The sequence below is a fragment of the Aphis gossypii genome, chromosome 2 (genome assembly GCF_020184175.1).
Source record: "Aphis gossypii isolate Hap1 chromosome 2, ASM2018417v2, whole genome shotgun sequence".
Taxonomy (NCBI): domain Eukaryota; kingdom Metazoa; phylum Arthropoda; class Insecta; order Hemiptera; family Aphididae; genus Aphis; species Aphis gossypii.
In genome coordinates, this window is record NC_065531.1 from 21,009,615 (window position 1) to 21,032,176 (window position 22,562).

General features: G+C 28.9%; 1 protein-coding gene across 1 annotated transcript in view; it reads left to right on the forward strand.

The window, feature by feature from the left end:
* The window catches only part of LOC114131044 (serine proteinase stubble), a 31,897-nt gene extending 10,189 nt beyond the window's left edge, over positions 1–21,708 (forward strand). The window contains exons 2-9 of the mRNA XM_050200900.1: positions 14,972–15,074; positions 17,983–18,598; positions 19,205–19,557; positions 19,619–19,704; positions 19,781–19,887; positions 19,963–20,260; positions 21,014–21,139; positions 21,212–21,708. Coding sequence (XP_050056857.1) covers positions 14,984–15,074; positions 17,983–18,598; positions 19,205–19,557; positions 19,619–19,704; positions 19,781–19,887; positions 19,963–20,260; positions 21,014–21,139; positions 21,212–21,370 — 1,836 coding nt within the window. The 5' untranslated portion in view covers positions 14,972–14,983 and the 3' untranslated portion in view covers positions 21,371–21,708. The remainder of the gene's footprint in view (positions 1–14,971; positions 15,075–17,982; positions 18,599–19,204; positions 19,558–19,618; positions 19,705–19,780; positions 19,888–19,962; positions 20,261–21,013; positions 21,140–21,211) is intronic.
* The last annotated feature ends 854 nt before the right edge of the window (positions 21,709–22,562 follow it).

The window sequence follows — 22,562 nt, forward strand, 5'->3', positions numbered from 1 at the left end:
GGGCTCCGGACGGTTGTGGCCCCCTAAAACGCGGAGAGAAAAAACTACTGCGCTCCGACCGGGTTTAATTTAATTACGATAAAAAAAAAAAAGAAAGATAATCGCGAATAAGGCACAGGGCCGCAGGGTGTAATTTGTGGAATTTTAACGACCAAACCCTCGGGGGGGAACGTTCTGCACACTCACGAGCACACGCTCTCTAACACATATGTCCGCATACGCACTCACACACTTATATACCAGATTACCGGTTACTATCATCGGCAGTTGTAGGTACCTATATACACTCCTAACTAGAATGACCGCGCGATCGTAGAAACGATTCGTGTTGAGAACGGCATGAGATAAATGGAGCTCGTGTGTTGAATTGAAAGTGACAGAAACGGGCCAAATGACCGAACGTCATCGGAGATAATAATATAACGAAAATACAATGTAATAGAGTTTGCAAATATTCTTTGTTATTATTATTAGATATTTTTATTAAGAATTATTGATAATAATAATTACCTACTGTAAACGGATATTTTATATCTTAAAAAAATCAGAAATTTCGCTTTTAGGGTCAAAATAAGAAAATAATTTAATGTGTAAAATAATATGCAGACAACATATTATAATATTATATACTATTCGTAAAAGTATAGGTATAAAAACGCGAGCACTTTGAAAATATTATTCGCAAATTAATATACGTATACCGTTTTTCTTTTTTTTTTTTGTAGATAAACATTATATGTGTTGTCGGATGTAATAACTGTGACCTTGTATAACTGAATCTGTTCATAGAAAATCATGGTGAAATTTACACTTTATCATCAGAAACTTGAAAAAAAAACAGTACCTATAACATTGTAGGTTTTTTTCGTTCAAACTATTATTATAAAATCCGTGAAAACGAGTTGACCTATCTATTTTTACCACTGTTTTTATTTTGTTATTTTTTAAACAATCATCTATAATCCCTTTATTAAATATTGTTATGATAGTGTTGTTGTAGATAAGTACACGATAAATATTTATTACATATATCATAATATTTTTATATTTATTTATTTATCTCTTTATCAAAAAATCTAAAACAAACATAGTTTTTAGTTTTCTACTTTTATTGATTGGACGTACCTGAACGGGAATAGATTTTGGCTGACAAAAAATTTCTAATCAATACCTCCACTCACATATGTGTTATCTGATGAAAACAACTTTATTACTAATCTTAAAAAGATGCAAAAGACATCCGGAGGGTTTCTTGTGCCAGCATAAAATTGCAATTGAAAACCTGTTTGTTCAGTATTTCAGTCACACGATTTCAATGCTTTCAAGCGAGATACGTTTATTGGAGTGCATTCACGATTCGCTATCAAACAATTACTAAACGGTTCTTTACTTCGTGTATATCCTACTTTATTTCTAATTTTTAACGTTTTAAAGTCAAAAACATAATTACATTCTATAGATAGCATTAAGCTGTACCTGTTGTTGAAGATCAAAAAGGTTGAATATTTTTGTTTTAATACATATTATATTTCTCAATCGATTAGTCGGTGAATCTTTTTCGTTGCTATAACAATCATAAAATATCGTTATTACTTATGGTATTATTTAATATGAATTTAAAATAAATAAACACAATTTAAAGAATTAACATTTATAAACATTCTTGATTCTATCTCTATATAGTAAAACATATAACACGATAATTAATAGGTTAAGTTAGATTAAGTTAACATAGGTATGTATACAATCCTATCATTATAATATGTGTAAGTATAATGACTGTAATTTAACTATAATTAATGTTAATAATCTTTAATATCACGAATCTGTAAGAGAACTGTTGAAACTCAAAACCATTGAAATCATTTAATAATTATTTTAATTTCTACGGAATTCATCAAACATCTTATCATATTACCCAATTATACATTTCTTATATTAATTAATATAAAAATAATAAGATTTACTAGTACCTATTATTAATAAATAATAACTATTAAAAATTATAAGGTATAGGTAATAAATAATATAACATTTTATAAGCAAAATATGATATTAGTATTTACTATTCGACAGTAGACAGTAGAATAATATTATATTCCACTTCCGCCATAATAATGTTTTATGTTTAGGTAATACCAAATAACAGTTAAGTATAACTATTAAAGTAATCCGTTACCTAATTTATTTTTCAAATTATTTAAATCTCAAATATTTTCGTCGTAATAAAATTATTTAATAATCATATAATTTAGTTGATTTTATCCGATACTTTTTTTATTATGTTTACAATAGATATTTCAAAAATAATATCTATTTCACAGTGTCACAATTATTATAGATAAAGCAAATAAGTATTTATTTTTTTTATAATCCGATTCGCAACTAAATAGCCATGAAAATTGTAATAATCATTGTAGTTTTTTTGCGTTTATCTGTTTGCTCCACTAACAGTCTTAAAAAAACGATTCTGCGGGACAAATCACATTGAATTAGACGCTATAAGCAGTGAGTACTGAGTAACTACGTAAAATACAATACCTCGGTACAAAACAATATAATAATAATAATAACAACAATAACATAAGTAAGTGACCAAAGTTTTCAGGTTACTAGATTGAGAAGACGGTTGTTAACGCCGTATCTAATGACCTGCTCGTAGCGTGTCAAAACGTATGAATTCCTCAGAACAGCTGATCCGGACTAACCATTATCTGAAGGTTTTTGATAAAGTTTCGTATACAGCTTAACCCGTATTATTTGGGCTCGTTATATTCCGTAATTGGACAAGAAAAGGTAACAATAAAAAAAATTAAATAAAAATACACCAATTATGGAAAACTCATTCGACCGCAGATTATCTGAACAAATAAGATTTAGAAGCGATGGGTTAAAAATGATAAGTAAACTTTCAGTGCCCGGTGCGCAAAAATAGAACCAAAATACATAATCATCGTATTACCTACATTTTCAAAAAAAAAAAAAAAACACATCAATCATATTATATCCGTCGTGGTAGATATGACGACGATTGACGAATGTTTATGGACATTTAAACTTTGAAGTTTAACAGAGATCATAATACTATTGTAGATACAAGTGTAAAGTGGTATTATAACGGTTATATAATTTAAAGATAACACATAAGTAAATATAAGTAAATGTCTTACAAATCAGTTACATAGTATTATTTTATTACTCGCGGTTTAAAAACGTAAAACGGATTTATTCTTTAATCACTTGGGAAACAAATTAGTGTGTAAAATTAAAATTAAAAATACAATTTTGTTTTTATTCTATTAAAAAACGTGTTGTCTTTATAAGTAAATAATATTATAAGCGCAGGTGCCTTCATAGATTTGTCTAAACAAATGAAGATACATTTATTTTTATTCGAATTTTTTAAGTATTATGTAACATACGACGATTAAAAAAAAAAAAGGTTTTATTAACAAAAAAATAAGTTACACCCATGTATAAAATTATAAAATATGGTATAAAATACCATTAAAATGGACATAGATATTAATTCTACCGTATCGTTCAAGTGTATAATTTAAGAACTTAAGAATTACGTTTTTATAATGCTTATATCATTATATTTAAGTATTTTATTATTGAGATACTTTCACGGCTATAGTAAATTGATTTCAGCATTTCGCTATAATCGCAATGCTTTTTTATTTTTTTAAAGTACAAATTTATTAAAGACGACATCGTTAAACGGTAAAAACACGAAAGTGCGTGTTATTATATTATCGTTCTTTATGTCATAAACAGTATTCAAATATTATGTTTTTACATATGCTAATGGGCGTCTGTGAAATATTTAATAAAAAAATAAATACCTAGTAATAATAATAATATTTATTTACTATATTATAGACGAAGATTAAAAAAAAAAAAAAACGTTATGTTTTTGGGTACCTATACGTTTCTCGTAGCATATTTATAAAGAAAAAAATTGATTGAAAAATCTACGTTTATATACGGCGCAGCAGTACACGTCATAAAATTATTAACGTCAAGCGATTTCTTCGCACAAGGACAAAGTACCCATATAATATTATGTTATAGTCTATATAATATATTATATATGCGCGTACATAGTAACATTTCCCGTCGATAATACGTCATAATATTAGGTGCTATGGCAATTCGTTTTCCATACCGCGAGAATACAAAATAATATAAGTATAAAACGAACGGAAAAAATTAAAAACCGTTTCCCAGAGTACAGGTCGCGACGGTGGCAAAATCGTTATTAATTTTACGTACTTATATTTTTTACTCCGCGTGATGGCATCGTATCGCGGCGGCCCCGGCGGTGGTGTCAGATGCCGATTAGAGACGTATATATTATTATTATACTTACCGGACGCGGTTTCTCCGCGTGGTCACTATATATATAATAATACATACTTATAATATTATTATTTTCGTATCTACTGCTACACATCAAACACGTGCTACCGCGGATAATTATTATTGTTAGGGGGGCCATTATCACGGGTGTCGCCGCTTAAGTAACGACGACCGGCCAATTATTATTGTAATGACGATACGATATATATATTTTTCGAGGAAAAAAAAAAACAAAAACCACGGAATAGAAAGTGAATCGTCCGCGTGTTGAGATGTGGTCCACGCGCGGCAGAGGCAGACGCGTCATTGAAACGACTGTGTACGACGACGGCTATATATATACATGAAGAATGCACACAATAAACGGCTCTATTGTCGTGTGAAAAGTTCATTGTACGTCGTCCACGCACACGACGACGAATTCGGTTACGTCCGCACACGCACGTGAAATGCGCTCAGCGTGTCGCACACGCTTTGACGGCCTTCTGAAAAAAAAAAAAAAATTACAATAATAACAATGATAATTAAGAGGAGTACGACAACGAAAAAAATGTGAAAAAACTTTCCTCTCTCGCGTGACGTAAGCTCCGAGCGGAGGCGACGCGCGTAAAATTGTGCAATACCCGTCGTCACGTTGTCGCGTAAGTCACATAACTCATAACACAATAACGCGGATGACACGTCATCCCGACGGCATAATAATAATATTATACAAATATGAGACGTATAAGAGGTATACCTACCGTAGTGTAGTAGGTCAAGACGCTCGTTCGTCGTAATGGCAGCTATATACATATTAATGATATTATATAGGTTGGGTGTGATATGATTATGTGTTTATATTGGTGTTCGGTAATAATATATAATAACAATACGAATAATATTATAGGTATGTTTGTTTTTTAAACGTTCGGCTGTCGGAAACGTCGTGTAGGTACTCTGTAAAATATAATAAACAATAGTTAGTAGTGCCGGCAGTCCACCTATATATAATAATTATGACTTATAAATAATGACGTGTATAAAACATAAACGAGTTGAAGCGTTTTACGTAGATTATATATATTGTAGGGAAAAGCACAAAACGTTTCGAGTTCGATAAATCATCAATAATATTATATTAACGTTAAATATTTTCGTTCGTTACTGACTCAAAAACAATATTCAATATGAAATGCAATAAAAAAGATTATTATCATATCTACCTATCTATAAAAAAAAAAATATGTCTTACAATAGAAATTATATTACGAACTACCTATAATATTATATAGTTATTATATTGTAAGACAGAACAGCGACGTAATATTACTTTCAGTAAATAAAAATGCGTTATTTTTTCATTTTATATAGGTATAAAAAAAAAGAAACATTTTTACACATATCACGTGATTTATTTCATAAAAAATTACAAATTGATCTTAAAAGCTGATACACAATGATTTATGGTGTTCTACTAGAATAGTCACTGTCAGTTTTATTTTGTAGTCATTGCAAGTTATCAAGGCAGTCGCAAAGAGTCGGATAATTTGTCGGTACGATTTATAATATGTGAAGATAATCCCATCAATAAAGTCGTGTTGGAAATAACTGCGAATGACGTTTCAACGGGACACTTTTTAAGTTATAATATTCGACTGTTTTTTTATGAAAAAAATCATTTTTAAGCGATGCATTTCTAGACGATATTATTATAATAATATGATAGAATAGGTACATCATATTGATTAAAAGTTTATATTGAAACGTATTATTTATGTTGGCCCTTTTTTATTAATGTCTTCGGTAGATACTTAACCGTTTTGACAGTCTGTTTATCTCTACATAATATAATATGTTATCTTGTTTCCTATTATTTGTTTAGATTCTCCGTTCTCGAAAGGAAATTAATTACAAAATGTTCCATATTATATTTTGCATTATACGTCTTCATAGTTATGTTATAGTTCATATTATTATACGTAGAGATATATTGTACCTATACATATATAAATGTACATCGATTTTATTACGTGTGTTTTTTTCCATCTAATTTCCTCTGTACAACGTTTCCATAGAGATGAACAAAAATAACATCATCTTGTGGTTATTATATTGCTATTATTGAATATCACGCTGATTTGTTTAAATTAGATCATTATTCACGGTTTGTTTTATACACAAACTCGGACGACACCAGATTGTGGTTTCTAATATTATTATTGTTGTTGTCCTGAGGCCTACATTGGTACAATTTTTTCGTGTACGTATACATTTGTGTTCGAGAACACAATACCTGATATTATTATATTATTGTATTATTTTATACCTACGTTTCCCGAGTTATTCTATTTATGTGATATACTGACCGGATAATGGGCATCGATAAAAAAAAAAAAGAAATAATTTATTAATCGCAACAAAATTAATATATAAATTGTGTATTTGAAGAGTATAGATTTATATTTCTGTTTTAAATCAATAAGGCCATTAAATTATATATACACTACGACTAGTACTTGCTTTACAATTGTGTTCAGAAATTCAGCACTGTCAGCGATTTTTTTTTTTTTTTTTTAAAGAATATTGACACAGTTACAAACAAGACCATTTGTAACATAAAAACATGTTTTTAGGGTTTATTTTTATTGTCTATTTTATATATAATAATGATAGTCACGTAAAAACCTAATTTTAACTATTTATATTATAAACGTTTTGTTAAACTTAAATAACTATTATAACGCACTTTCTGTTATGATTAATTTTATTAAAAAAAATATGCAAATATCGTGTAATATTGCTAAGTACCATTTTCATAAGAATTTATTTTATAATAATTTATATTTAAACAGAAAAATAAATATTTATAATTATTATTATTATTAGGTACTTTTTTTTTAGTATTAAAGTGAATTTTAAAGTCTCGATAGCAGGACTATTGTATTTTAGTTCAAATTTTTCATTTTTTTTCTTTTTTTAATTAAAAAACTAATTTTCATAAATTATAGTTTACTAAAAGAATATCATTATTTTAAATTATAAGTGTAATTATTAGGACACTGTTAAACTGTTAATTCCATTTATAAAATGTCTGTAGGATTGTATTATATAATTTCAGCTAAAACTTTTGATCACTAAGAAGTAGTATAAACATTATATATCATTCTAAAGAAGTAGAATTCATCGTTATAGTTATCGAATCATGGTAGTAGTTAAAAGTTTTTTTTCTTGCATATATGGATATATCTGACAATCTTCCACTATATAGATGCTATTCTCAAATATTTTATACACAGTTTTGGGTCAAACCGCAAACTTTATTTTGCATAAAACTGACAAATGACCACATATAAACAAAAAAAAAGAAACTGTTCAGGTAGGATATTATAATAATATTAAGCGCTTTTTTGACATGTTTATCTAGCATAAAACGTCACGTTATATCAGCGTGAACAGACGAGGGTCACGATTTCGCGGTTTTTTCCCTCGGTGACACCTGCAGTGTCTTGTAAGTTGTAGTCATCGGATTGAAAGTTGAATATTGTTTAAAAATAAAAAAATAAAATTTTTTCCCTTTCTTCTTTTTCGTCTTTCAGTCTTTTCCGTCTTGGACATGTTTGGTATTTGGGTACCTACCTTTTCAGGTCACCATTGGGTATATATTGGCTGTGATTGTGAAAGCTGCGTAGCGCTTTGACATTGATCGATAATTTACATACAATGCATGTAAATATAGGAGCTTCCACATCGGGGTACTATTTGCCCGTTTTCTGTCTCGTTCTGTTTCCCCGCCCTCGTATCTTCCTTTACTGTTTTCTTTTCATCTACACATATCTGTTGTTCTGAGACGGCTATAAATTTAAACAGTTCCCCTTACCGATTTCACTTCAAGATAGAGAGAAAACTACACTATTTTTATTTATACAGAGCACACTATAATATATAATATATAAAATTCTATTTCCTAGATATAATTTATAGTTGGCATGTAATATTTGTATGATTTTATTCTATAATGTACAAATTTAATGCTTATCAATAAACAATAATACCTACTATGAAAGTATTTTTATTTCAAATATTCATTTAAGATTTGACTATGAATTTTAAAATTTATTTCCCATAATATTACCAACAAGTGAATAAATACTAAACAACATTATATACATATCAAGTCGATAAGCTTTTACCTACTATTGAAAAACAAACTAATTTCATTAAAATAGTATTCGATTAAATCAACAAGAATAGGACATTTATAGTCAACACAAAACTTAACAAAATATTTTAGTAGTTTTCATTTTAAAATGTTTCATATGAATGTGTATACTGTATATATTTTTGGATGTGATCAAAAGATGTGACATTTTGAAAAATACGAAAGTTTAATCTGAAGCGAAATGTAATAAAAAAAAACCTGTCAGACCGAAACGTTAACTAAAATAGAACACCTGTGTCAGGGTATTGCTTCATTTTCTAAATAGTCAACTTCTATGTTTCCTCTTTCCTCTTATTAACATCAGTGGGTAGTTGTAAATAGAAATAGAATCAAAATGAATATTTATTTTATTTTATAAAAGGATTAATAAAGATTATAATTAAAAAAAATATTACTATAATTATTGCTAGGTATTATATACCTATTAGCTATTAAATATTCAAAATAGGTAAGAAAAAATAATAATAATAATACGTAAAAGTTTATGTATTTAAATTTTGTTAAAAAAATCTTTTCTGAAGCAGTAAATTATGTATAGTTTATTACTAAAAATGAAAGAAAATATTATAGAAAAAGAATGAAAAACTTGTTCATTTAACTCACTTAGGGACAATCCAATTTAGAATTGTTTAGTTGCTACTAATACATTTAAAAGCTGTCACAAATCACCGTACTCGTAAAATGATCTTATTATAAATTAAGTTTAGTTCTTAATATGATGATAATAAGGCGTTTTAAAAATGTTAAGTGCTCAAATAAATTATTTATGGTTTAAGATTTTCAAATTATATTTAATAAAGTTAATACCTGGTTGATGAATATTATGTGTAAATTGTTTGATTGTTTGATACAAAAATTACGTAATTATTTATGTGTAAAAATCGAATAAAAACTATTTTTTGTATACAAATGACCAATATTATGTAAATACTTTCAAATATCAGCCAATGGTTTCGCTGTTTATTTCTAATAAAAAAAAAAATAACTTTTTTTTATGGATACCATATGCAAGAACATATTATAATTAAAATTAAATTGCATTTTAAAACAAACTTATAAAATATACTATAGGTACATAAATGCATAGGTATTATTATTCTAAAGATGCATTTTATTTTGATTTTAAACTATTTTTAAAGAGTTGGAATATCATGCATTATACTTTTTTAGGAGTGAAAATTTATATGTGATCCATCATCCCCGTATACTTTGAAATCTATTATTAGGTAGTATGTGAAGTCAAAGAATATATTATTTTAAAAATACCACTGGCTCTCCATTTTCCGTAAATTTACAACTCTAGATGTCTCGAACTTAAACTAATAATACTATAATAGAGGTTTGTGCCAAATTCAAAATACTCATAAGTCATGATTATTATACATTGGAGGCCATGACTTGTAAGGTCAACACGAATATTTTACAATTAAAATATACGAGATGTATTAATTCTTATTGGGTTATAATATTCTCAACCACAGTTTTCAGTTCAAAAATCAGAACGTATAACACGAATTTAATTCATAGTATATTATGAGTGTGTCAAAAATCTAAATATTATAGATACAAAAATAAAAACAGATTTATTATTCGATAATTTATCTAAAAACTATAAATATATGGTAAAATAATACACATCTACACAGCTACAGGAAGTTCATGTCCAGGAGTAATAAAAGTAATACTTACGAATCTACACATATTTTTATTGTGTTGTATATAATATATATAAATATATATGTATTATTATTCGAAAAACAATAAAAACCCCTGTAAAACACAATTTTTTGTAAAAAAAATAACAATTATTATTATTATTGTAAATTATTAATACGTTAAGTTAACTTAATGGACGGTGTAATGTGAAATACTATATTAATAATCAATACAAGAATTAATCATGAAGTAATGAGTATTATTATAATTAAAAAGTTCAATTTTATAAAAGTGTATAAAACTTTTTTTTTAAGTTTGTTGTTTTTAATATTATGTTAATTTATATCTATTTATTATAGTAGTATAATATTCTTCATAAATCTGATTGAATACATGTAATGTAGTTAAATCTAGAACTTGACTTTAAGACAATAGTTACTTACAATAACCACTCGTTATCACAATAGGCTAACGTCGACCGCTTTAATTTTAAACAGTGTGTAACAGGTGTTTTCTACGAGGAGATCTTGTAGCTCAAATGATACTTATAACTCCTAAAACCAATATAATTATTTTTAATCAAAATACTTAAGTAATTTAATACATGAAAAAAGCAAATAAAATTACCTTTCCCTATAAAATAAACTGAATAATAGTTTTAAAAATAATTACATATAAATTTAAATACATTTAGCTGCACGAATACCAATAAAAATAAATTAGTTTTACGAAAAACATTTTATTTTATTTATTATTTTTGTAAACAGTAGTCTTAAGAAATAATGCTTTAATTTGATTACTTAAAGTTTAAATTTTACTTATTGAAATTATTTTATTTATTTTAATTTGATCTACACTATACAATTTTATCAACAATAAGAAATTATTATTTTTAAAGTATTTTATACTTAAAAATATAAATAATATATATATATTAACTTAACTGTATATTACTGAATTATTTAATCTTATTTAAAACAAAGATTGTAATTTTACTTGTTTAAAAATTTATAGAAAATAAATGCTATATTATTATGTCTATGTGATATTTAGTAAAATTTATATCAATGTAATCGTTGTACTATATTACAGGATTAAAACATTTTATCAAAACGTGTAGGTATTGTTATGCATGAATTTCTCCATATTTACAAACATATTTTAACAATATGTCATACATTTTAACGAATACATTTATTAGTAAAATTGTAATCACATTAGAATGTATAATTAAAAAATCAATGGGGTATACATTTAAAAAATCTAGTACTGTAGCTTTAATTTATCTATCTCTAATATAATAAATAAACAAATCATTGAGTATTAAAGTAAATAAGTGTGTTATTTGAATTTGCAGAAATTATGTTTAACCGTCATTTGTATAATAAGTTAGCGGAAAAGATACAATTATTTTTAAAGCTTTGCAGATTTTATATAAGCATGAAAAAATACAACCATTAGAAAAGTAAAAAGGAAAATAAGAAAGCTTAGGTAATAATAATAATAAGGATTCCGGTTGATATACCAATCCAATGATTTCTATGGAATTCTCATCACAGATGACCTGTCATGTTTTCGTGGTAGTTTTTGCATCCAAAATGTACAGTCCAAGGGGGCATCCAGTGATCATGCAGTTTTATTATCTTTATACTGTACACAGTACATACACAATTACTACGATAGAGACCCGTCACGTACATGGTATACTTTCACTTTGTAACCTTATAGATCACATCGCTGTCGATCATCATCACTGGGTTATTGATAGGTTGTTTCTGCTATCAAAATGAACTGACTTCTCAAATAATTCAACTAAGTGTATATCAACAGAAGGTGTAAAAAAAAGTATACACAAAGTTAGATGCGGCGGAAAAAAATATTCAATAATTCTATAATTTGTTTTTTTTTCTATTTAAATCGGAGTTTACTGTGGTCTTAACCATTATACCTTGAAAATAAATAACAAATGTTATAGGTATTTGTTTATTTTGTTTTTCGATTATTGGCGCAAAATTTATCGACTAAGCGAAATGCTGTTCATTTGTTTATATTTTTGTCGAACATAATGTAAACACTTGTTTGGTCATAAGGTAATTACAACGACAAATCGTATACATCAGAATATCGCTTTCTAATATATATGAGATGATTGTAATCTACAGTGTGTATAATATATAGTAGTTACTATAAAAGATACAGATCTGATTGGACAATGTTATTGTATTCGTTTAAAAATTTTATTTGGATAAGTGTTACGTCGTTAAAACAACTTCAGATACAAAAGTCGTAAAGAAATGTAGTTTTTAATCGGGACATTTGAAACGGGATTCCCAATTGTTCGTTAATGCATTCTATTCCCACGTCGACTTTGTAGTCAAAATATTAGATATTGATATTTTTTTTTATCTATACAATTCCGTTTTCAACAACAATTTATAGTTACTATTATAATTATGATTGTTATTACCTATTAAGTATTTATTAAAATTAGTTAAGATAAAAAAGTTTAAATAATATTTTCAATTTCATAAGCAACTTAAAGAAAAAAAACAACGAACAACAGAAAATAACATATAAATATGAAATCAGAGGTCAAAAGTTAAACATAGTCTGACCAAGAGAAACAAAAGAAATGCAGGTGGTATATGTATATAGTGTACATATATAATATATATACACGTATGTTATGCATAAAACCGCAAAATGTGATATGGGATAATCATTTTGTTTTTTTCTAATATCATAGAGGCTTTCTTTTTACGTAGAAGCACATTCAGCTGTAGAGTACAACCAGGTTTGATTTCATCTGGTCAACAGCGGGGGAATAGATCTTGAAACTAGTTATTATTACCACGTAGGCATACAATTTTCTTAGATTGTGCGTTACCTACATGAACAGTGCCTATCAGTAATAAAAACCCAAAGTAATTTATATTATATTATTTTACACTAAGTAAAAAAAAAAAATCGATATTAGAATATTATCTGGTACGATGATGCCTTATTTCTTTAAAATTTATTCAATATTTTAATAAAATAAATTAGAACTAAAAACACAGTTTTATAACAAATAAAATAAATCGTTTTATAAATTGCAATTGTGAAATAATTAAGTAAGTAAAATGAGGACTGTTAATATTGTTTTAGTCATGATCAATTAATGAATACGAGATTATTATTATTACAATTTAGAACTGCAATGTGAGTAAAGAAGTATACAATGTATCCACATAAAATCGAATATTATACGATTTAATGTAGTTATGCAGGGGCGTTTAAACGGGTGACCAAGTAATGCAACTGCATGCGCTGTTGAGAGGAGATGGCTGTAAATAATTGATGTCACATAAAAGCTTTATTTTATATTATAAAATAATTATAATGGACTATATCTATATGAAGATAATTAATATTGTTGAGAGCTACGAAAACATTTTTTTACAAAAAATAAACAAAGAGAGAGATAGGGGGTAAGACTTTTGTTGGCTGAACGTGCTCTTAAAATTTCTCTGTGCGTCACTGAAGTTATAATATTATGTGTTGAATACATGAGTGCAATACGATTATTAATACTGACAATATTAACGAATTAATGGTATTGTTTTAAAATCGTATTGAATATCTTAGCGTTAACGACTTAATAATATATTTTATAATTTACGATGAAATGTATATTTTTTAAGTACCCTATAATTATAATTATTATTGAATACATTTTAGTTTGGCGATTGCGTGTGTAAAAAAAGATTTTATATTTTATTTATTTTCAATAACTTAAAAATGCTACCAATTCATTTTTTTTTTATCGAATATCAAATGTATCAATTGAATATTTTTTGGTGACAGCATTTAGCATTGAAAATACAAAAAGTGAGGTCATTGCCCGAATAGCAATTGTATACAATATTATAAAGTAATATGCATGTACCTTATATATAGGTATATACTTTATAGACTATTGAAAGTGATGTAATTGAATACTACGAGGAGAAGTTATATACCTACTCGATGGCTGAACAGTGTTATGTCTGCAATGGGTGTAGAACTCTATAGACGTACACTGTTGTTACTAGCCGACTGTGACGGATCAATGTACAACAGGTTCTAGGGTAGCGATCGTAATAATTGTTATCGATGGTATCGGATGCCGAGAGGGCACAGACTAAACGTTGTGTGCTCTAGTGCAGGCCCTGTCGGTTTCTGGCTGCTTTGCGAAAAGCAAAAATAACGTTTACTATACTACAACACTGTATAGTGGTGTTAATGATGCGTTAGAGCGAGTCAATTAATAGGTGAAAATTCGTCGAGTGACCGCGATAATAATTTACACACATATTATTTTGACAGCTATTGTTTAATCGAGCGTACTTTTAACGTTTTAGATTTAGGTACTACTCTTACCCGTGCTCATAATGCAGGTTAATTGAGTATTGAAAAAGAAAAAAATCTAAACAATGATAATGGTTAATTGACTTTGTTCGATGTTGATAGAAACAAATTCAGCATGTAAAAAAAAAAATTGCCAATAATTAATTTGATGAGTAATATTAACATAAATAACGCTTTTAATAATATACGTCGACATGTTCTTATAACAAACCGATTAAAGTAAAAATGAATAGTTCTTTCATACAAAGCATATTCGTCAACGTTTTTATTATTGTGTTATCTTATTGTAGTAATACGTATATATGTATAGATTTATATATTTATAACAAGTTATTGAATGTACTTTGAATTGTTATATAGGTCCGTGCCAGCATGAGAATAGCGACCTCATGGATCGTCATGTCTCTACTGACCGCAATATTTGAATCGTCTCAAGGCCATGATCACCACAAAGCGCTTAACAGTGAGTTAAAATTTAGTTACAGTATGTTTAAAGAATTGGATGTTGCATGAAAACGTCATAGAAATTAATTAAACTGAATAAAAAATCTATACCTATTCGTTTTAATTGACCAATTCATGTTTAAAGCTATTAGGCAGTAAATAATTAATAGTTAATAATGTTTATTTTTGTGTATTATCTAATCCTAAATTATAAAAAGTTACCGACACCTAAATAATAATATACACGAAGTATTCCAAAAACACTTGAATGTATTCAAAAATTAATTTTATTCTTTAATTATTGTTAATTTAACCAACACAAGTACCCATTATGTAATATTCGTATAGCACTATCAAATTATTTAGACTGTAGTTGCTCTTACGGTCAGACCTAGGTAAAAACTCTAAATATTACAAAGAAAAGAATAATAATAATAATAAAACAATATAGGTGTAGGTACATCGGAATTTGTTTAAAATTTTCATTTAATATATCACAATATCTTACAATAAATCGAAATGCCGAGATGACTAAGTGAAACGGTATTTTATTAATTTTTAATCAATCATTTATGTAATTCTGGAAACACATTTTTAATTAGATTTTACTCGGAAGAAAAAGGAATAATTCATCGCATAAAATATCGTTTAAATTGTACACAGAAGTAGTTCGTTATAAAATGTGTGTTATTAAAATATTGAATACGCATCAACCGTTTTGGAACTATAATTATATTTTAAAATTGGATTTGGTCGGGCCACGATAAAACATTTCAACGTTTAAAAACGTATATAATTTTGAGCCAAAACAAATTACAGTTGTCGACACAATTATTTCGATTCATTGACGACTTTAAATGGTTTGTGTTGTATGAGTGATTATTATACAAGATCGAATATAAAGCATTCAATGAGCAAGTAGGTGAAACGGAAAAACGTAAGGTGCCTACTGCCTATATCTATTAACATTTTCTAAACTTGTTTGAAGAGTGATTTTTGTGTTAATATTTGATAATGGTAAATTAAAATTGCAAAAAGTATCTTCAAACATAGCAGAATGAATATTTCGAAAAATGTTTTCGATCGTTATCCCACGCATCACCAACTGCCTACAGCTTTTACAATTCAATAAGTCCGTTCTGCTGTCATCACCACCGATAGCATTGCAATTAATAAATAATTAAACACACTGGAATTCTCAAGGGGATGTGGGGAGGGGACGACGAAGGGCAATCCTCTTGGACATTTTTTTCTATTGATTTTTCTTAAATTAATGTCAAAAAATAAAACTTCATGTTTCAATATTTTTTCTGTGAGGTTTTTAGTTTTTCATATAATTTAAATTGATTGATAACAATAAAATATTCGATAAAGTAATGAAAGCATATTTACCACCATCCTCTGTGATTTACGCCAAAATGTCATTTATAATAATAATATACATAATTTACAAATTCCCTTTATACACGATCAATGAGATATTACTATAATTAAGAGGGTTTTTAGCGATTGAATTTTTCATAACCTTTTGTCAGAAATTAAATACCCTTCACTTCTAGTAATTCGATTTTAATTTTTGAAAAAAAATTTGAATTATTTGTCTTATATATGTTTTGTAGGAAAAACTTTTCCATTTCTTTTTTTTTTTTGTATTATTGATCTGTAAAGTGTACAACTTACATATTTAATACATTTTTATAAGCTAAGTAGGTACTTACATTAATTTTGCACCATAATTACTACAAAAACTACTCAATACGTCAAAATTGTATTTGTTACAAAACATTGAAACAAGGTTAACGAACTTAAATTATTTTTCAAAAATTAAAATTTGACTACTACTATTATAAAGTATGATAATTTTTTATCAATTTATTGGCATTATTCACTGTCACTACTTAAGTCTAATATAGTTTTTTTGACCAAAACAGACTTTACACCAGTATAATGTGTTTTTTCGTATTACTAACGTAAAACATAACAAACTTGCATTTAGCGGAATCCATTTTATGATGCTGTTAGTAAATTTACCTGTTTCAAAGTGAGTTATGAGGATTTCAAAGTTAAAATATTTTAAATAGCTATCTCATTTCAAATTTAAATTATCAATAAAAAACAAACACGATGCCCTGGACAAAATTCTAACTTCTAAGTTTGATAACGGGTAAATCGACTTAACATTCAAGTACTCGTGATTAAAACTAACAGTACAAAACGTTTAACTGTTGAGTGCAAATAATTTTCTATGATTTACGTCAATAAGACAACACTTTTTGTCACGACATCCTATATTGACGTATAGTCACGTCGGACTACGTGATAATAAATTGCCTACATTTTGCCCCTCGAACAAAAGACGCTCTATAGAGTAGCTGTGTAATATACGAGTTACAACCAGAAAGCAAGTTCCGCTGAGCAATAAAAACATGAAAAAGTCTAAATTTAAAAATAAATTTTATTTGAAAATAAAGTACACATTATCACCATTATTTAGGCACTTTTATTACATATCGGTGTACTAGTTTTCGTAGTATCCTTCCTCGTAGAAAGATAACCAACTTCTTTCACCTCAACGTGTTCGTTTTGACCGCCCATAAATTTTTACTCGCGTATAAAAAAAGACGGATAGTCAAACTGTTGCCGTCCAAAACCCACAATAAGTCGAATGGTATAAAATGGAACTTGCTTTCTGCAGGATACATATTACATATACTTCGTAATATAACGCGGTCCGGTAATATTAAAAAAACGATATTCCCTCTCCTCTCAACCCCTCCCACCCAGGTTGAGTTAGACGGCGAATTTTTCAAAAAAGTCAAGCCCTCCACCGTTCTTAATATTATATCGTGACAATCACTATTATGAAATATTATTATTATTATGATGACTATGATGACAATAACGATGCGTTTATACTTACGTCGCAGATTACAAGATCAACAAGAAACCATGTTCGGTGAACAGCCTGGAGGGCACGTGCATGTTCGTGTACGAGTGCATCAACACCGACGGCCGGCACATCGGCATGTGCGTGGACACGTTCATGTTCGGCAGCTGCTGCGCGCACAACCTGACCACGGCGCAGCTGGCCATGTTGCCCGACTCGTCGGAACCCGCGGTGCTGTTCACGCAACCGGGCGGCAACGGCGTGTCGCAGCGGCCGCAGCACAGGCCGCACCACAGGCCCCACCGGCCGTCGCAGGTGATGACGCGGCCGGGCGGCGACAGTGACGGTGCGGCCGGGACGACGTCGGTGGACAAGAAGTACCATTACCAGCCGGCGTCGGCCACGCCGCAGACGCCGAACTCGCAGCCGCAGTCGCAGGCGCACCTCAACCGCGTACCGTCCACCAACTTCATATCGAACAGCCGGCCCAACTTTTTGTCCAGGCCCGCGGCCCAGCCGTATACGACCACCTCGACGACGTCGACGACGACTACGACTACCACGACGACGCCGCCGCCGACGTTCGCTTCCGGTCGGCCGCCCGTCCAGGAAGTGGACGACAGCGAGAACAAAGTGGACTCGGTTTGGTCGAATAGGTATGTGCATGTTTAATAGTATTTTTACTCGTCCGGACCGTTTAGGCAAGCTGCAGTTGAAAATACCATTTCAGTGATTCTAGTTTTAATAGTCGAATAAAACCGCGACAGACTAAACACTAAAGAAAACACCATCAGTTTATAAAAAATAGTATAATGTTATAATTATTAATAATTTTAAATTGAAAAATCTACCTGTTTATACAAAATTTGATTTTTTTTTTTTTTTTCATTAAAACGACTTTATCGGTCTCTGTCAATGTCTTCTCAAAATCGCTCGGTAGGGGTAGAGTGTGTTTAGCGGTTTACTACCCTTTCTCTAAATAAGATAATTTTAAAGTGACTAGTGAGTGAACATCACTCCAAGTAGAGTGGACCTGGCGGGGTGGCAGGTTAGAGCAATGGAAACGTTGGCGGGGTAATTACGAAGTAGTATTTTTTGCGCTGTACCGAGGTTCAAATCAATGACTTTGTATGTCATGGCAAGTTATATGTGTGAAAATTACACCAAACTTTTTCGCATAAAACAAATATTTGGAAAAAAATGTGACATTATTTTATTTCTAAAAACTATTGTTACTTAAAAATAAATATTTACATTTTTAGACCTAGTTGGAGTTCGAGTATGGGTAATCATCATACATTCATCACCAAGCCAAGGCCAATCCCTCAACACAGACCACAATATTATACTGTACCATCGTCGACAATGTTGACGACCATTACCACTACCACTAATCCTACTACTACCACTACAACTACTACCCCAACTCCTACGACAACGAGTACAACTACAACCACTCTTCCACCACCGACCACTACAACTACTACCACTAGTAAACCTTTAGTTATAAGTACAACAACTAGTCCCGTGGTCATACCCACCACCGTTCCGGGTAAGCCAGAGAAACATACCGCCAAGCCGGGTGTATCGGCCGAGACTAATCAAAAATCAATGCGTACGTTATAAGCTACATATATAATTTTGATTGGAGTATTTATACAATTTGTTTTTCTTAGCTTGTGGTTTGGCTCCTTTGCACCCAAGGCACGAAGTCCGCATTGTTGGCGGAAGAAACTCTGCGTTTGGCAGCTGGCCTTGGCAGGTAAACAATATTGTGCACATTATTTTTATTTAATGATACAATATCTGAAATAACCATAAAAATATCAATTATATAGGTGTCTGTACGAAGGACGTCGTTCTTTGGATTTTCTAGTACGCATCGATGTGGTGGAGCTTTATTAAACGAAAACTGGATAGCGACAGCTGGTCATTGTGTAGATGAGTGAGTAAACAATATTATTATTATTATCATTATTTTAATGTTTGGATAATTAATTACTCTGTAAAATAATCATAGCTTGCTGACATCACAAATTCGTATAAGAGTCGGCGAGTACGACTTTTCATCAGACCAAGAACCATATCCGTTTGTGGAACGTGCAGTTGCCAGGAAAATTGTGCACCCTAAGTACAATTTTTTCACGTACGAGTATGATTTGGCCATGGTGCGGTTAGAAGCACCAGTAAAATACACACCTCATATAGTGCCTATATGTTTACCTGGCTCAGACGACCTTCTTATAGGCGAAAATGCCACTGTAACTGGATGGGGGCGATTAAGCGAAGGAGGAACTTTACCTTCTGTGTTACAAGAGGTATAGATGTTTATATTTATTGTAATTTAATTATGCATATTTTTTCCATCGTTCTTTATTACCTACTTTTTATTTTTACTCGACACAATATTAAATAGATAATCATTACATATATATATATTTATTTATTATACACTCATATAAAAATAAAAAATAAAATATTAACAAATAATAACTCTTTCTCTTTTGAAATAAGGAATAACATTACCCAATATCAAGTATAGTTGCCACTGATTGAATGATTGTAATATATTTATTAAATTTGAATTCAATGATCACAATTCTGAGCGGAGACGTACAATACAAATTAGATGCAATTTTCTACCAATAAATCACCCTTAAAGATAAAAACTGAAGCATTTTTCTGCTATCAAAAGTTTCTTCACGCAAAAAGCAAACATTGTAAAATCAATAGGTACATACATAGGTATGCTTAGTATCTAAAAATCAAAATATATTATTGTCTATATAACATAAACTTATGGATTAAGTCTAGTGCAATAGGTGTTTGTTTCTAAGAATATCTACACAGACATTTCTTATAAAACTAACTGTTATATTAATAATTGTAACATGTAAATAATCGTAATAACTAATAACGATGTTTAAAGTAATGTAATTTCCTAAACTCCAACTTATTTTAATAAAGTTTTATAGTATTAGGTAAATAATATTGTACTTAATATATTAATTTTTTAACTTTCATAATAAATAAAATGTGTCTTTTATAAAATTAATTTTTTATTTCGATAGGTGAGTGTACCAATAGTTAGTAACGACAAGTGTAAAAGTATGTTTTTGAGAGCTGGTAGACACGAATATATACCAGACATATTCATGTGTGCCGGATTTGACGACGGTGGACGTGATTCCTGTCAAGTGAGTAAAATCCAAATTTTATATTTAAAATACAATATTAAGAAAAATAACAGTATTTATTAACTTTTTAAGGGCGATTCTGGTGGTCCATTACAAGTTAAGGGTAGAGATGGGCGTTATTTTTTGGCCGGAATCATAAGTTGGGGAATTGGATGTGCAGAGGCCAATCTACCCGGCGTGTGTACCAGGATTTCCAAATTCGTACCTTGGATTTTACAAACAGTCACATAGTTATATTATTATTACCATTATCGCGGTAGGGAATCTTTTATGCTGACTGTCTGACTATGACGCTAATTATACTTAAACGTATTTAATTATGAACGAATTTACAAAATACCGAATTGAAAGCGAGTGTACGTACATTCTCGACGTTAAAAAAAAAAGTTGTAAATTCTGTTTTTTTATACAAACGTATAAAGTTTGTAAATAGTTTATACATAATATATTATTATCATAATTTTGTTAGAATAAAATCTTGCAATAAATCTATCTTCTGTACGAATAAAACCATAATATATAATATAATCAGAAAAGTATAATAAAATAATGATTATAAAATCACGTGATATTTGTATTATTATTTATTTTTAAAGAATCAAAAACTAGAATAAATCAATTTTACTATGTTTCAAAATTTTAAATATTTTATTATTGAAATTAATTTACCCTGAAATTGTTTACTAGAGTTTTGAATTATATTCATGTTAATCAACGTTATATTTTACAATATAAAAATGTTTTTACATTTATTTTTTACACAAAAAAAAAATAATAAATAAATTATATTTGTATACTTGCATGAATGGTTTTTTTCACAGAAGGTGATAAACTAAGTCAGAATATATAAATAAATTCTGCTTTTAAAGATTTAGAAAAGCATACTATTTTGAAAATTATTAGAAATTGATTAACTTCAATACATTTTATTTCCAAATAATATTTACCTTTAAAAAAAATTATTTACGTAGGTATTATAACATATAATTTTTATAACAGGAAACATTAACATGTTTTAAAAATTTATTATGTTGTCTAGAATATTTAAAAAATACATATAAATTTATTAAATTACTGAAAATATAATACAAGAACCGGAGAGAAAATAAGTATTCATAATTTATTTGGGTTTAAAATATAACGATGATAAGATTAAATTGAATTAATAAAATAATTAAATTCAAGTACTATATTCAATTACACATTATTAATATTTAATAATTTCTCACAAAAAATATTTCAAAATGATTATCAAAAATCTATCGGAAATTCGGAACCTTCAACTTAGCTAGTAATTTCTCTTTCTCTTAGAAAATTGACAAAGGGCGAATTGTTTCTATTGGATAAATCCCAATAATTTTATTATTTTCATATTTCAATTAATCGTTATACAGAAGAAAATATATATAAATATGAAAGTTGA